This window comes from Podarcis muralis, chromosome 3 (genome assembly GCF_964188315.1).
Source record: "Podarcis muralis chromosome 3, rPodMur119.hap1.1, whole genome shotgun sequence".
Taxonomy (NCBI): Eukaryota; Metazoa; Chordata; class Lepidosauria; order Squamata; family Lacertidae; genus Podarcis; species Podarcis muralis.
This window is the reverse complement of record NC_135657.1, coordinates 36,315,906-36,332,506: the sequence shown is the minus strand read 5'-3', so window position 1 is coordinate 36,332,506 and position 16,601 is coordinate 36,315,906. Positions and strand designations below refer to the sequence as shown.

General features: G+C 39.7%; 1 protein-coding gene across 1 annotated transcript in view; it reads right to left on the bottom strand.

The window, feature by feature from the left end:
• KIF6 (kinesin family member 6) overlaps positions 1-16,601 on the bottom strand; it is a 151,446-nt gene that overhangs the window by 118,728 nt on the left and 16,117 nt on the right. The window contains exons 4-7 of the mRNA XM_028724406.2: positions 16,409-16,556; positions 12,501-12,610; positions 10,244-10,373; positions 2,043-2,249 (exon numbers count right to left, since the gene is read on the bottom strand). Of these exons, the coding sequence (XP_028580239.2) occupies positions 2,043-2,249; positions 10,244-10,373; positions 12,501-12,610; positions 16,409-16,556 (595 nt within the window). The remainder of the gene's footprint in view (positions 1-2,042; positions 2,250-10,243; positions 10,374-12,500; positions 12,611-16,408; positions 16,557-16,601) is intronic.

Sequence of the window (16,601 nt, the reverse complement as noted above, 5' to 3'; positions counted from 1 at the left end):
AGCATCTTGAGAAGTAGAGACGTCACCTTGCCAACAAAGGTCCGCATAGTTAAAGCCATGGTTTTCCCAGTAGTGATGTATGGAAGTGAGAGCTGGACCATAAAGAAGGCTGATCGCCAAAGAATTGATGCTTTTGAATTATGGTGCTGGAGAAGACTCTTGAGAGTCCCATGGACTGCAAGAAGATCAAACGCATCCATTCTTAAGGAAATCAGCCCTGAGTGCTCACTGGAAGGACAGATCGTGAAGCTGAGGCTCCAGTACTTTGGCCACCTCATGAGAAGAGAAGACTCCCTGGAGAAGACACTAATGTTGGGAAAGATGGAGGGCACAAGGAGAAGGGGGCGACAGAGAATGAGATGGTTGGATAGTGTTTTCGAGGTTACCAGCATGAGTTTGATCAAACTGCGGGAGGTAGTGGAGGACAGAGGTGCCTGGCATGCTCTGGTCCATGGGGTCACGAAGAGTCGGACAGGACTAAACGACTAAACAACAACAACAACAACAACAAGCACAAAATATGCTGTTTCAAGTTTACACTTAGTGATTTCAAAGTTCAGTTTTAAGCAGGTTATAGCATTTATTTTCAAGTCACTGTTAAGTGCCAAATCTTAACTCATCAATCAAAGGAGGTACTTAAAATGCGCTATAAACTGCAACCATCAACATCAGTTTTTTATCTGGTTTGATCTTCAGTTTCTTTGCCTTCACCTTGGTCCATCACACACTCCAGACACTACACTTATGTTGCAGCTGTCTAAAAATGAGATATGCTGGTAGAATCATTAGGCTTGGGGATGTTTATTCAACATGTGGTTAGTCCAAAAGCAACAATTTGGCTACAGAAGGCAAAGTAAACTTTTTGCAAAGATTTCTCAGTTATAGTTATAGTAAATCTAAATGTTCTACTTTAAATTCCCATATGCCGAAGGGGGGAAAGGTGTTAGGCACACAGTTAAACAAAGCACATTGTCCAATTCTTTCAGTTCTGACAACTTTTCTCCTTGAATGTCTGACATATACTCAGTTTCTGTGGCTTACAAATATGTTAAAGAAACTTTCAGGGAGAGAACACTGTGTTTATGAGCACTCCAAAATCAACAATAGCCTTCCATTGCTATTAGTATTCACAGGGCTATGAAACAATACTCCATAGTGAAATCTGTAAAAAAACAAAAAACTGTAGTCTGGCAGGTGTGATGCTTTTCTCTTTTAGCAGAACACTAGGGCTAATGGATAATGTTTTTGAAATTATTTTAATACAGTAGCAATAAAGTCACAGTAGTAATAATTTATCCACAGGTTATTAATACAACACTCATGTGCTTCTAGGTAGAGATCCTAGAGTTGAAGACCAAAGAAAAAGTGTAAAGAGTATCATAATGGGGAAGGATTAGTACAGTGGTACCTTGGTTTACAAACTTAATCCGTTCTGGAAGTCTGTTCTTAAACCAAGGTGTTCTTAAACCAAGGCATGCTTTCCCATAGCAGTGGGAGACTCAATTTACAAATGGAACACACTCAACATGTTCTGCTTCCAAGGCAAAGTTCACAAACCAAAACACCTACTTCCGGGTTTGCAGTGTTCTTAATCCAAGTTGTTCATAAACTAAGCTGTTCTTAAACCAAGGTACCACTGTAGTAAACACGTGAAAAGCTAAGGCAGAAAAGTGTATATATTGGTTGTATAATTCAATAGCTGGGATAAAATCCACAATGGCTTTGTTAGGCTTTCCATGAAATACACCTGCCTTTCTTTGGTCACGGAACACAAAACATTACTACATACTGCATTTCAACAGCTGCCATTGAAATTGTGTTTAAGAAGGAAGTTCTATTAAAAGGTACAGTGCAGTAAAATGGCATAAGGAAAATTATGTTCTCCATGCTATTACCTCAAATAAACTACACTGGGAGACATTATACTCCTTCTCTGAATCAAATGATTAGCCATAATGCCAAGTGAAATGGAACATGAACATTCTAAAAGCAAACTACTACAACAAACTAATAGCAAAATGAAGAACTGACGTCAACCATACCTGTTCCAAGTAATGTAATGACAGATTGATATATTTGGCTTCTGTCAGCAACTGGCCTCCAACTCCAGTCTTTGCAACACGCTCTGAACCAGCCAGATCCACTAAATGTAGTTTGGAGCGTCGAATGGTTGCAGAACCTGGCTCTTTGCTTGAGATGTGAATGGTGAAAATACAATGTGAACGAGTGGAGGCTTGATTCATTGGAGTCTGTGAGACAAAGAATTTAATAAAACTCAGCTGCAGCCAACTGAAATGCTTACAAAGTAAGGGGGAGAGATATCTCCTGATCATATATAAAATATAAATGTGACTAAGTTAAAAACACAGGTCAAGAAGACGCATTCAAACACATTATGAACACAGAAATCTGTTGGATCAGACCCAAGTTCCATCAAGTCTAGCTTTCCCACAGTGACTAGCTAGAGGTTCCCAAGAGACAAGATGGGCATGAATGCAATAACTCCCCCCAATGCTCTCATCCCCAGCACCTAGAATTCAGTCCATACTGTCTTTGTATATGGTGGTGAGGAGTCTGTTTATCTATCATGTTTAATACCTCTCTCTTGATAAAACCTGTCTTTCATGAATTTGCCTAATTCCCTTCTAAAACTGTATATGCTAGCAGCCATAGATCCAGTCTAAGTCCCACTCCCTTCTGTTAATGCTTACTTTAGCCCACAAAAAAATGTCTCTGCAGCACTTCTCAGAACTCCCTTCTGTTCTGCTCTCCCCTCCATAATGCCCCTTCTTCAGGACTTAGAGCAGTTTTAAATGCCCAGGGTTAGCTCAGCCAGCTGGGTCACACCGAGACAGAATGGGGAAGATGTGACAGCATAGCCTGACTGAACCAGGAACCAAGAGTGGAGGAAGGGGGATGTGGTGGGGGCGGTCCACCCCGGGTGTCACCACTGGGGGGGGTGTGACAAAATGCCTGGCAGCACTCACCGCGGGCCCTGCAGCGCGCCTGAGCCATGCGTCTCTCCTGGGAGTCATGTGGTGGCTTGGGCACCTGCAGGCTCCATGCTGCCCCAAACAGTCCGTCCGCCACCTCCCCCTCAGCTGTAGGGCGGCTGAGTGGGAGGAGGCAGGCAGACTCCTCGGAGGACCCACGGAGTGTCTTGCCCCGGCTCGCCCTGCCCTGTGGGAGGCTGGCTCCGTCCCTGGGAGCAGGGCATGCGCACCGCCCCAGGCACCCAATCTGCTTCCTCCACCACTGCCAGGAACTTCTTGACTCAGGCAGAGATCCACTGGATCCTTACCCCACTCATCCCAGCAGATCTTGCTATGTGGGAAATTTGCTTGTCTTCAGCCTTGCACAGTTTTGACACAATCTCATTGTTGGTGCATGAAATGTGCAAATAAATGCAAGCATGCAGATATTATTTATTTATTTATTTATTTATTTATTTATTTAATTTATATGCCACCCTTCTTCCGAAGATCACAAGGTGGTTTACGGTATTAAAAAATGAAGACTCAAAATACATACCAAGAACAAGAAAACCAATAACCCTCTCCCACAAACACCTTTAAAAGGCCAGAGATAGTTTAATCAGCCAAAGGCCTGGTTATAAATGGACATTTTTGCCTGGCGCCTGGTAAGCTATGGTGTTATAGATGTCTCAAACTTATACTGGCCAGTGGTAAATGAGTACTGCACACATTTCATGAGTGAAGTATTCTGGCTTACAGAATTTTTATTCCTAGTAGAATTACTTATGTCAGAAAGACTAGAACTCAGCTTCCTAAAATGCCTAGGCCACAAGTAGTTTTTTCCATCACCACACCCTTTCTACTATATGCCATAGAAATCACTGTAAGAAAGCAAGTTGGTTTTTAAAAAATTAACAATCCTTAAATTATATTAACAAGATTTAACTTGATGCTTTGCCTTATCATTTACTGTCTATTCCATGAGGCAGTTCCAGTAGACAGATTTCATCAAAAGAGAAAATTCCAAAATCGTATGTAAGCCAATAACATCATAAACTATTAATCAGATGCAATGATGGAACATTAACGTAACTGTAATGTACTGGTAGTTCTACACCTTTGGCTTTTTTTGCTAAAGCACACACATAGATAACTTGGCACAAAGTAACAGAAAGAGAAAATCATTTATCAAAATCGCCACTCAAGCAAGATTACTGTCCCATTTGTGCACCTTTGTTATGAAGCTCCACTGCATATCCACTAGGCAACTATTCAGACAACTTGAAATTAAAAAGAAAGACAATATTTAATAAGGAGTTAAGAGTCCACTACAAAGATTTTGCTGGTGATTTCAGAACTCTTTTGGTCTTGTTAAAAACATCCCAGACATATGTGTCTGAAGTCATGAAGATGAAAGGGGATTACAGAATGGGTCAATTTCAGAACAGATGGTTTCTATTGCAAATCTATATCTAGAAAAAATATATGGATTCCAGTGACTTGCAAATAACTTTTTCTATAACGGGATTCCATGACATCATAAGCTACAATGCTCCAATAGTTCTTGGCATCATGAGAGGAGCACAAAGGGCACATTTTTTTCAATTCAAACAGTTCCTGTGACAAACCCAGAGATTATGATGGCTGTTTTAAGTTTCTGCTTGGCTACAATTGTACTGTACTCCCTTCCCCCAAGTTGAGAGAGCAGCAGCAACTGCATAGCTCTCAGCTATTACATGGCAAAATAGGCTCATCTCTATCACATGCCATCTCAAAATACCCAATGCAGTTCATGCTAGGTCAACCCTTGTTGTTCACTAGTGGTATTTTAATGTCTGGATATAATAAGGTGCATCGGTTTGAACAATATTCAGTACGTCAGATTTTGGTTAGAAAACTGCTGAACAGCTATTTCACATTTTTATTCCCTTATATTTCTAGTATTGTGGTATTGTGAAATTGTGCAGCTTTGCCAAAATTAAAACAAAGATAGATACCAAATTCAAACATTTATGACGGCAGCTAATAAATTTCAGTAATGACACATTTACCACTGTGGTCACATGAAAGATTACCATCCACAGCTTTGTGAATCACCAGCAACGTAAAATCTTGAGGAATTGGTTGGCTTACTGCTCATGTTATTAAAACCATTTGGAGAAACATGGGTCACGTGAACTGAAGAGGCAAATTATTTGCAACATAGCAGATTTCTGCTAATGCAATGGAACTTTCCCCTCCTCTCCTCCTTTCCTGCAGCTCCCCAAAATCTGCTTTGGAGTGTTCTCCAGAAAAGATTCCAGGGTGAGAACAGTAAGACAAAGTCCCACTTTGCATGGAAGTCTGCTTGTACACTGAAATAATCAGATATCACTCACCATCAAATTTAATACACAAAGTTCAAATTATCCCTGCACATCTTAGAAAATACTTGCAAGGGCATTTTAATTTTTTTTTTTTAGATGAATGGGTGCACTGATTCCATCCTTTCCTTATCAACATACCACAGCATGTTCCAAACTCAATCTACTCTAGCTCCATATTCCTGGGATTACACAAACATTTTGGTTTTCTGTGGTCTAGCCCCAGCAACGCCACTTAGTATGATGCCTTCTTTATATATGAACCAAGTAGGATATACTGTACATGTAAAAATCATTCAAAAAATTCAAGCCGATTCTGACTTTTTCTGGCAGCAACAATAAACTGTCAGCATTTTACTAGTGAAAAATAGCAATTAATGAGATTTTTGAGAAGAAAAAGTCTCTTGACAATTTGGAATGGATGCAGAAAATGGATTATAAACCATCCTCCCCACCCCCCAAACAAAATTCCAGTTTGTCTCTAAGGAAGTCTCTTCTTTATTTTCAACTCAAAATGCTTCAAAACTCAAGAATGGTCCTTTAAAATGTGCAAGATTTAGAAGAATAAACTAGCAGATAATGATAATAATAGGAACTAAAAGAGAGGTAACGCCAATATGAAGGTCAGGAATAAGTGTCCATGGTCATCTTCAGATATTTAAAATCCTTACTTTTGATTGAAACATATGTGAACGCTGCCAAAACTCTTTGCTCTAGGCACTCCCAAACACAACTGATAGACAAAATACGGCACGTGCACTGCATCCCAAATTGATGCAATAGTAGAGCAGAGCAATAAATCGTACAGCAATAAAATCCTGTACTGAAACATTTCCATTCTCATTAAAATAGGCTACATTTGTATTAAGGAAAACTGAATACCAAGCTGGAGACTGAATTGCATGCCTTATTTGATCTAGCTTCTTAACAAAACAAGATTTGAGATTTCTGAAGCATCTGCATGCTATGAGTCATTATTTCAACCTTTTCTGTTGAATGATAAATAAAATCCTGCAAAGAACTACTCACACCGTAAAGCCTTTTTCAACTTGAAAGGCCTACGTTATTTTGAAAGTTCTGTAAATAGAAACTGCACTCTTTAGTTTAGATCTATTTCATTTGTGTTGGCTGAATGGCATAAAGAAAGTGAAATCCACTTGGAAATCCACCATTGGTCATTTCCCGGTCTCAAGAGATTGCCAAGTCTGAAGCAATAGCAGGAAGACATGCTACAGTCCTTCAAGGCAGCCTCAATTCTGTGAGCCAGAAGAATTAGCACAACTCCTTTCCTGATTATACTTCTTAGCAAAGAAAGTTGCAGCTTCATTATGTCTTGCTACTGTGGTAGCTTTGTTGAAATAGAATCATAGATTTGGAAGGTACACCAGAGGTCATCTATAATCAACCTTCTGACAATGCAGGAAATCATAGCTGTCATCTTACAGATTTGAAAATAAGGGGCCAGCAGCCGTGAAAATAAGGGACCAGCAGCCAAAATAAGGGACCTGCAGCCTCACCTGTTCCAGGCACTCCAGTCTTCCTGTCCTCCTGCAGTCTGGTCAAATTCATGCTGGTAGCTTCGAGAACACTTTGTAACCAGAGTTTCAACTGAATAGAATCTGAATCACATGCACCACAAGGCCTATGCAGCCTCAACTTAAGATGGCTCCCTGGCCTAGCTGTGCACTGCAAAGTTTGCAGCAGCACATGCAACAAAATGGCGTCCAGCATTTAAAAAACCCCTCAGCTTGCATTAACTAGCCACACACAAGGCATGCAAGCTCCACCCCCCAGTCGTTCTTAGACTTCTTATTGGGTGAGAAACACAGCCAAGCAACACAGTTGGAGCCTCCCTCCTCCCTGGCCGGCAGGGAGGGAGGGAGAGGAGCTGCTTCCATTGAAATTTAATGGACATCATTTAAGGGACATTTAAGGGACATCCATCAATAAGGGACAGCAGCGGGACATGGCGCTGGAATAAGGGACTGTCCCTTCAAATAAGGGACACTTGACAGCTATGCAGGAAATCCACTGCTGTAGCATCCCTGATAGGTGACCATCCAGCCATCTATTTAAAAAAAACCAAACCAATGCAACCTCTGTTTTGTTTAAAAAGAAAAAGAAACCAATTCAAGGGAGCCCATCACCTACCAAGGCAATCCATGCCATTGTCATTCCATTTTCCCAATGTGAAACTGTTAGTTTGCATTCTATGATCTGGAGCAAGAGAAAACTAATTTCTTCTGCCATTTATGTAGCAGACAGCCTTTCAAATATTTGACTATGGCTATTATCTCTTCTCCAAGCTAAACACACCCAACTCCTTCAACTGTTCTTCATAGGGCATGATCTTCAGACCCCTCACCATCTTTGTCACCCTTCTTGCGACATGTTCCAGTTTGTGTCTTTTTTTAACTGCAGTGCTCAGATCTTGATACAGTACTCCAGGAGAGGTCTGACCAAACCAGAATAGACTGGTACCATTATTTATTATGATCTGGATGTTATTTCTTGTGATTCTGTTGAACTGCATTCACGTTTCACTTGTGGTCATCCTGTACTGTTGTCAAGTTTTGTGCCACCCATTCTATGTTTGTGCATCTTATTTTGCCTAACTAGGTGCAAAACTTTACATTAAACTCTGGTTAGAGTGTGGTGCTGATAATACCAAGGTCGTAAGTTTGATCCCTGTATGGAAAGCTGCATATTCCTGCATTGCAGTGGGTTGGACTAGATGATCCTCAGGGTCCATTCCAACTCTATAATTCTATTATTCTAATATCATTTTTCAAATCTCTACAAATTAATTTGGGTCCGCCTGACCCACTCTAGTGATTTCTAGCTGCCTCATTTCAATCTGTGTTTGGCACAAATAGTTACAAATCGGCCTAATCCAGTTCATGATTTGGACAAATGTGTTGCACAGTACCATAAAACATGCATTTCCATGAAAAAAGATTTAGTAAAGGGTCATTTTACACATATACTCAAAAACCAAACATTACGAACAAATCTGGTTCTTTTACCTAGAATTTCAAGCTCAGAAGAATTAACTAATGTGCAATTCTTATTTAATAACTTTAAGAAACCTCTAAAGCTGGCTGAAGTTTTGAGATTGCTTCTAGTGTTCCGATTTTAAAAGCATGTAACTTTCTTAATAACTTTTCCTGCAAATGTTGGCTTTGCTGTAAGGACATGAAAATGAGCCATAAGAACTTGACTATGTACTTCAGGCCTAGAGACTATGTTTTGCAGATGTTTTCTGGTTGCCATAGTAGCTTCTGAATTTGTCTCTTTCAATATGAAGTTGGTAACCTCGTTTTAAAAAAATGACAGGAGTCAATCTTGTAGTATGCTGCTTCCTCAGAAAAAATACTGACCAGTTAAAAATAAAAAAGCTATTTTTATTTCTCTTTCGGATGATAACATAACCAGATATCCAGTGTTAGCATTAACATATACATAATCTTAAAAAGCCAGACCATGACATTTTACACAAGCCAAAATGAGTGCTTCAAATGTGCCAAAAATTCTTGCTTTCCAGGTGCCAGAAATCAAAAGCCTTTTTGCCTTGTGTTTGAAAATTTCCCACTGAAATTTTTTTTGCTGCTCTGAAGTTGTCTTATAGATTTAAGCAAAAGAGCTCTTTTCACTAGTGAACTGAAAGGTTTCATACCCTTGTTAATAATGCCCATTGTTGCCTTTAGAAGTCTTTTTCAGCTTTGTGGATATATACATCATGCCATGAAGATCTATCACAGTCATACTCATATACCATATGTGTAAACTTGATGTGGACGTGTTATCTCATTCCTTTTTCCTCACTTCCTGGCTTCACTCACAGCTCTTCTCATAACACAATGTAGTCTACTATCACCATATGGTAATGACCGTATCAAAATGGATTGAATGAAGAAGTCTAGTGTCTGCTCAAATCTCCTCAAGCCTCAAAATCATACTTGCCCAATTCACATTGGTCTATGATCCAAGCATGCACTCAATTTTCCATACAACACAGTTTGCATGGATCTCATGCAATATACCATCAATTCAGATTTATTATCATGTTGAGCTGGCTTCAGGCACCAGGCCCGTTGGCAGACCAACTCTGTGTTACAAAGATGTCTGATCAACCCCACTGTGTGAGAATCCTTTGCAGATAACCACAGTGCCTAGAGACAGACAGACATGTAATGTATCCATAGCAGTAACCAGAAGAGGAATGACCACTAGGAGGATCACAGAGAGAAGAAATGCCATGCTGCATCTGCAGCAGCATAATCAGACACCTACATCTGCCCCAGCTGCAACGAAACATGTCTCTCCCATATCGGTCTCTACAGCCACAGCAGGCACAGAAACTTTCCAGCAGTTTGGTTTCACCCCCAAAGGCACACTTCTCCATTGTTGACCATATAACACTAGTAATAACACAATTACACTGTCTGCCGATACATTTCGAGGCCCAATATAAGCTGCAGGTTTTAACATATAAACCCTTAAGCGGCTTGGAGCCACCAAAAATGACTGACTGCCTTTCCCAACAAGAATACATCCAGACTATGTTCATCCAGACCTTACAAATGTCTTCTGGGGCCCTTCCCCTGGAAGCCCTACCCCTGAGAGATGCTCAAGAGAAAGTGCCTTTTTGGTTGTGGCTGTCTGCCTATGAAATGCTTTCCCAAGTTAGGCTCACCTGGTGCCAACACTGACATCTTATCGGCACCAGGTGGAGATTTTCTTCTTCACCTGGGCATTTGATGGAATTTGAAAAGTTTCTAAAGTTGATTGTAAATTACTTGAAGTCTTGTGTTAAATGACTTACAAAAGAGAAGAAATAAAGATACTAAGTCTTTTGAGTTCAACAAGAGGATAATTGAACTGTTTACAGCCAAAGATTCTCACCTCTGCAATCATCCTGTTAGTGTCTCCTAAGAAAAGAAGGTTCAGTGCTTCCTCCTCATTGGTTGCTTGCTGCAAAGAGAGATGTTTCAGATGAATGTTCTGATCAGGATCTTCCATTATTGTCACCTTTCTAGAAGATGAAGAAGAAGAAGAAGAAGAGGAGGAGGAGTTTGGATTTGATATCCCGCTTTATCATTACCCTAAGGAGCCTCAAAGCGGCTGACAATCTCTTTTTCCTTCCTCCCCCACAACAAACACTCTGTGAGGAGAGTGAGGCGGAGAGACTCCACTGCTCTTAACCACTACACCACACTGGCTCTACAATACAATAAAATAAAAAAACCAAGATTTAAGTAAAGCTTAATGTCGGCATTTGGGGCACAAAATATATTGCAGCCCTTTTAAAGAATCCATAGTGTATTTTGTGAATAAATAAATGCACAGATATCCTGTATTTATGTTTTCCCCCCTGAACATAGAATCTTAGAGCTGGAAGGGACACAAGGGTCATCGAGTCCAACCCCCCGCAATGAAGGACTCTCAGTTAAAGCAACCCTCAGGTTGTGTCTCTCAGCGAAAAGAAATTTCCCAGGCGCTCATATCAGAACTACCAAAAAAACCCCAGTGCAACCCTGCAGTTAATATTTGCACCTTGAGACAGGCCCATGAAACATTTCATAGGCAATGTGGTGATGGTTTTCCCCACCCTCAGAATACATCCTTTCATTTCCCCCTTTATCTTTGATTTTATTTCCTTTCTTCCACTTAAAGACTGGCCCTAATTCAAGAATGACAGGCTACAGCATAAAACATGAACTAATAAGGAACGTGGCACAATTATAATGTACAAGCTAAAAAATTCTTGGGACAGTTCTAATAATAGAGCAGGCAATATCCTATTAGTAACTGGCCTCGCTACATCACTGCCCCCTGCAAAAAAAATAAAAAATGCTGATCAAAGAGGCATGCCTTCAGCTGACACCTAAAGCTAAACATGTACCTCAGTTGTCTGTACCTCAGAAGTGAGTTTGTACCTGAGTCAGAAGAGAGGGCAGTCCATTAATGGGATGCCACCATTGAGAAGGCTCTATCCCATTTTACATGACCAGGGGGAAAAGAAGGGCCTGCACCACACAGATGTTCCTTTCAGCATTTGGGCCCCAAGATGCTTAGGGTTTTATGTCAACTTAACAAAGAGAAAACTTGATGGTTGTGGAACTTGTAGACCTCATCTAGACCTGAGATTGCGCATGACTGTGTGTGTGCCTTACCAAAACAAGTCCTCATATGTTAGGTTTTCTTACTAGCTTGGCTGATGCAACCAAAGAATTTGTATAGTACAACTTGGCTAATTCTGTTTTATGCATATTCCACCCAGCTTTAAAGAAGTCTACAAATTCCATCTACTTAGCCAAATGAAAACATTCTTTGTTTATAGAAAAAACAAAAATCCTGCTTCTGCCTCCTCTCCATCATTATGGATAAGTTAGCAGTACTTTTCCATATCAAGGTCCAAGTTAGGACTAATTCTTATGGATTTTAAACATTTCTACCTGTATTGGAGGAATGGAGACAACTTTATATAGATATAAAGCTAGCAGCAGCAACTTGAATTATGAGAAACAATATACTGAACAGTATTAATAGTTTCCTCTATCACTTCTTTTCTTTTCTTTTTTCTTTTTTGAGAGGGACAGTTTGACACTGGAAACCATTGACATAACACTATCTAATCAAACTCATATATTTTTCTGCCACTATGGAAAAAGTTGTACCGGTACCTATTGGTTTAAAAAAAAAAAAAAGCCAGAATGAGACAGGGTGCAAAAATCCAAGTGTCCAGTAGGAATATTTGTCAGGTCTAATTTTCTTAACTGCCAATGGTGATCAGAAATCTCTATTTTTGCAGCCCTTTTCAAATCACAGATATTCTTTGTTTTAGATGTGTCTGTGAAAAAATGACATCTCTGTAAATTCAGAACTCTTTTCAGAATCCACAGCAACCCCTATTAAATACACATTTTAACTCAATTGTTCCCACTAAATGAATGCGATCCAACATGATGCTAAACTGACACATTTACTTTCTAAAAGGTATGGGAAAGGAAATACATTAAGAATAACCACACCTAAATCTGAAAGCACTTGTGGGTTTTAAAAAAGAAAAATGTAATTGTGCATCTAATGAAGGCTGATTTTTTGGGGGGAGGGGGGCGGGGATGAAAAGATTTGTGATTTTTAAAAATGTTTCACTCACGGCAAATCTTCTAGTTTGGAGGCTTCATGTCGCGGGTCCAGCAGATCATAACCACACTCATTATAAATTTCTAAGTAGGAAATATGTGTTGTGTATACTTTGCTGCTATCCTGAATTGGAAGAAAAATAAAAAGATGGGATCAATAGTTATCTAAAAACCTAGGATACACTGACAGTACATATTTGGTGTTATTTACATTCTTACAGTATGTCCTTCTTTGAAAGGTTTACACACATTATTAGAAGGTGGTTTTTCCCCATTTTTAATTATAATGTTCTATTATAAGCATTTTGGCATACTGAGAAAGACAGTAATAAAATTAAGAATAAAACATGGTAAGACTATAATAAAAGAGCAACAGCAGTACAATTGGTTACTTATTAACCTTCCTCAAAATATGTTATCACATTTATTTAATGGTTCCATACTTGTACAAATATACATGTTCCATGTTTCTGTGACCAGATCTGTCTGCATTCTCCTCTTTAATTGCTTTGTTGGCTCAGACAATCTGAAAACTGATGGGGAGCAGAAAATAATAGTCTGCTGAGAACCTACAATCTTTCATTTGGGAGAGAACCCAAGAAAGGAATCTTCCCCTTTGGACACCCGTGGGGAACAGCATCACTTCTCACTGCTTGAGGTAGGTATTGGTATCGGTGTGACATCAACGACCAGCCCCCCAATCTCCATATGCATCTCTGAACCTTCAGACTAAAGAAATGGCACAGAATTGCCATTGCTAATAGGTCTGAAAGCAAAGGGTCAAGAATTAATGTGAGCTTACAGAGATCAGCAACAAGCAGCACAGCATTACCAATGATGGACAAGGATCAATGAAAGACAGCTTGCTGTCCATTACCAATGCTTCTTTGCAATGTGCAGCCTCAAGCGAATACCGGTTGTGCTCTAAGTTGTGCCCATCAGTTCATGTAGGACAGTGGAGAGCCCAATAGGCCTGGCAGTGCCTCACAGACACTAATATACATCCTAGATTGCACCATACTTATTTGCAACTTGTAGAGGTTCCCTGGCAGAATGTCAATGTGGAAAGGGTTCTGTGAATGTACAAAGCCTGAAAACAACACATTTTGCCCCTTTCTTTGGGTATGGAATATGCTCCTATCAACCAAGGATGACTTACTGAGGTGGTGAGTTATTTTCTATTTTACTAGGCTGCCCATTGTAGGAAGACATGGAAGGCTATGGATATTACAAATATTTGGGCAGGACAACTCACTGTTACTGTTTCCCCCTTCCCCAAGGCCCACCATGGATTACGAATTACAAGGGGCAGCACCTCTCCAAAGCTACACATTTTCCACTCCCACCATGCCACCAAAATGCCATAGTTGGTGTTTCCACAAACATACACAAAAAACTGGGCTCGGAGGTGTAAGAGAGAAATGTGTATCAATCTCAGTGATTCCTTGAGTGTCTTTAGACTGAGCTTTGCATTCTGAGTACCTTGGATTTAACATAGTTCCTTCAAGATAATCCACATTTCAGTAAATTTACAGTAATAAGCTTTCCACTAGCTGTTTCTAACACAGCAAGGTAAAAGGGGGGAGCGGATGACGCTGTGATCTAAACCACTGAGGCTCTTGGGCTTGCCGATCAGAAGGTCGGCGGTTCGAATCCCCGCAATGCGGTGAACTCCCATTGCTCTGTCCCAGCTCCTGCCAACCTAGCAGTTTGAAAGCACACCAGTGCACATAGGTAGTGCTGTGGTGGGAACGTAAACGGCATTTCTGTGCACTCTGGTTTCCGTCACGGTGTTCCATTGTGCCAGTAGCGGTTTAGTCATGCTGGCCACATGACCCAGAAAGCTGTCTGCGGACAAATGCCGGCTCCCTCGGCCTGAAAGTGAGATGAGCGCCACAACCCCAGAGTCACCTTTGACTGGAATTAACCATTCAGGGGTCCTTTACCTTTTACCTTTACCTAACACAGCAGTTAGAAGAAAACTGAGCTGGAAGTTGCATGCAGCTCTAAAGGTATGCACATATGCTAGGACCTCCAACCAGGAAGAGATGGGAAAGTGCCAGCTCCCTGCCTAATGTGCAAGAATATACTGAATCTAGCTTTGCCTAGCTAGAGATCCCATATGTGGCACCACAGACCACGAAGACCCATTCCAGTACTAAACTGAGGCAATCCAGTAAGTGAATTTTTTCCTTTTTAAAAATTCTAACCTTTTAAACCCACTTATGTATATATTCAGACTAGTTCTATGCCACCTTTCTGCCAAACAGAGATACTGATCAAGGCTTATAAACCAAAAACTCTTAACTCAATTGCAACTTGGATGAACAAGCAGTAATAGTAAATAATATCCAAGAGTTGCAACTCAGAAGGACATAAATGTTCCACTTTGGCTTTGCCTCTATTGGTTAATGAGGTGATACAACTGATATTTCAACATATAAACAGAATTTCATTTTCTCTTTTGTGGAATATGGCAAAATACCAAGGTCCTTTCATTTCCTGTTGCAGAAGAATTATTCTCAGACTGTCACATCCTATTTGACAAGAATACTAACCTCTTCATTAACTTATCAGTTCTCAATCAGTTTAATAAAGTTTCCACAGTGCTTTGTTCCCTAGATCCGATTAACAAAATCCTTTACTTCAAGTTTCATCTTGTTTGAGGGAGTATAACACTAAGCTCAAACCTGTATTCCAACTATTACTAAGAAAAAATACTAAATGCAAAGCAGATTGCTACTCCGAATGATAGGGCCACTGCAGACGTACTCTCAGCCATGGTTAAGAGAGCATGAGGAAGCCACATAATTACATGCTCCTTTTAGCCATTTTAGGAAAAAAAACGGCAACTGAATTAGTCGAAGGATGCAGAAATATCTAAAATATACAAGGAATCCAAAGGAACAGGTGCAATAAACTAAAGTAAAATTGGGCATTTCACAGTAACTAACCTCTAATCCTAAATATATTCATATGGAAGTAAGGTCGCATTAATAATAACAGGATTTACTTCCATTTTAGAGGATTTAGGAACACAGAACACTGTATCTCATAATTCAGCCATGTCTGTAACCAGCATAGCAATGAACATTCACCAGCAGCGCCACCTGTGGAGCAGCTGTAAGCTGTGTCCTATGAATGGCATTCACCCTTCAAGGTCTTTGATGGGATCTTGTTAACTAGTCCTTTTGGTCCAGATAGCATTTTTAACAGATCTAAAAATGTTAAATTCAAAACAGATGGGAAAGAGTCTCTTGAGAAAAATACATTTCTGCACAAAATATTTTAATTGCATTTTTACTGTTCACAGACTTACCTGGTTCATGTGGTCTGCAGGTGCAGTTACACAAAGAAAGTTGCCTAATATTTATCCTTTCTTTGCTCAGACAGAATAAATGAAAAAACCTCTTGCATATCATTCATAAGTATTTCAAATCTTTATTGAACAATAAAAAAGGCCCACAAAAATCAGGGAGAATTTTGGACATTTCTGTCTCCAAATACTTACACTTCAGCAATAATGTTTTAATACATTTTTAAGACAGACTGCGTATCTGGTTCTGAACCAGTCTTCTACAGAATCTAAATCAGTTTATCGTGAATGGTTTGAAAATATATCTCCAAGGACTGATATCTCAGCCTTATTGAGGATTTAATGACTAAATGAACCCTGGCAGAAAAACCAAGAAGTTAAAAATGAAATAAAAACATATTTAACATCTTAAAACTAATTAAAAGTATCTAAAAATTAAGAACATTTAAAAACTTTTAATAACAATTGCATAACATCCCCACACAGATAATAATTTCAAGGCAACCAGATTTCATGATAAAATCAGTATTTCTTTCCTCAGCTATATCATTATATTTAGTTAATGAATCGTTTTAAAGAAAAATGATCAGAGAGAATGACCTGTACCTTCTGCAACTGCTGAAATATGTAAGATAGTGTCCGTGGAATTATGCCCCTATCACTGTAACGTTCTGCTCCTCCTGTTATGGTAAAGGTCTTGCCGCTGCCCGTCTGTCCGTAAGCAAATATGGTGCCATTATAGCCAGCTAGAGCACTGAAAGTGGAGGAATAAATATGTTATCTATGGAATATAAACATT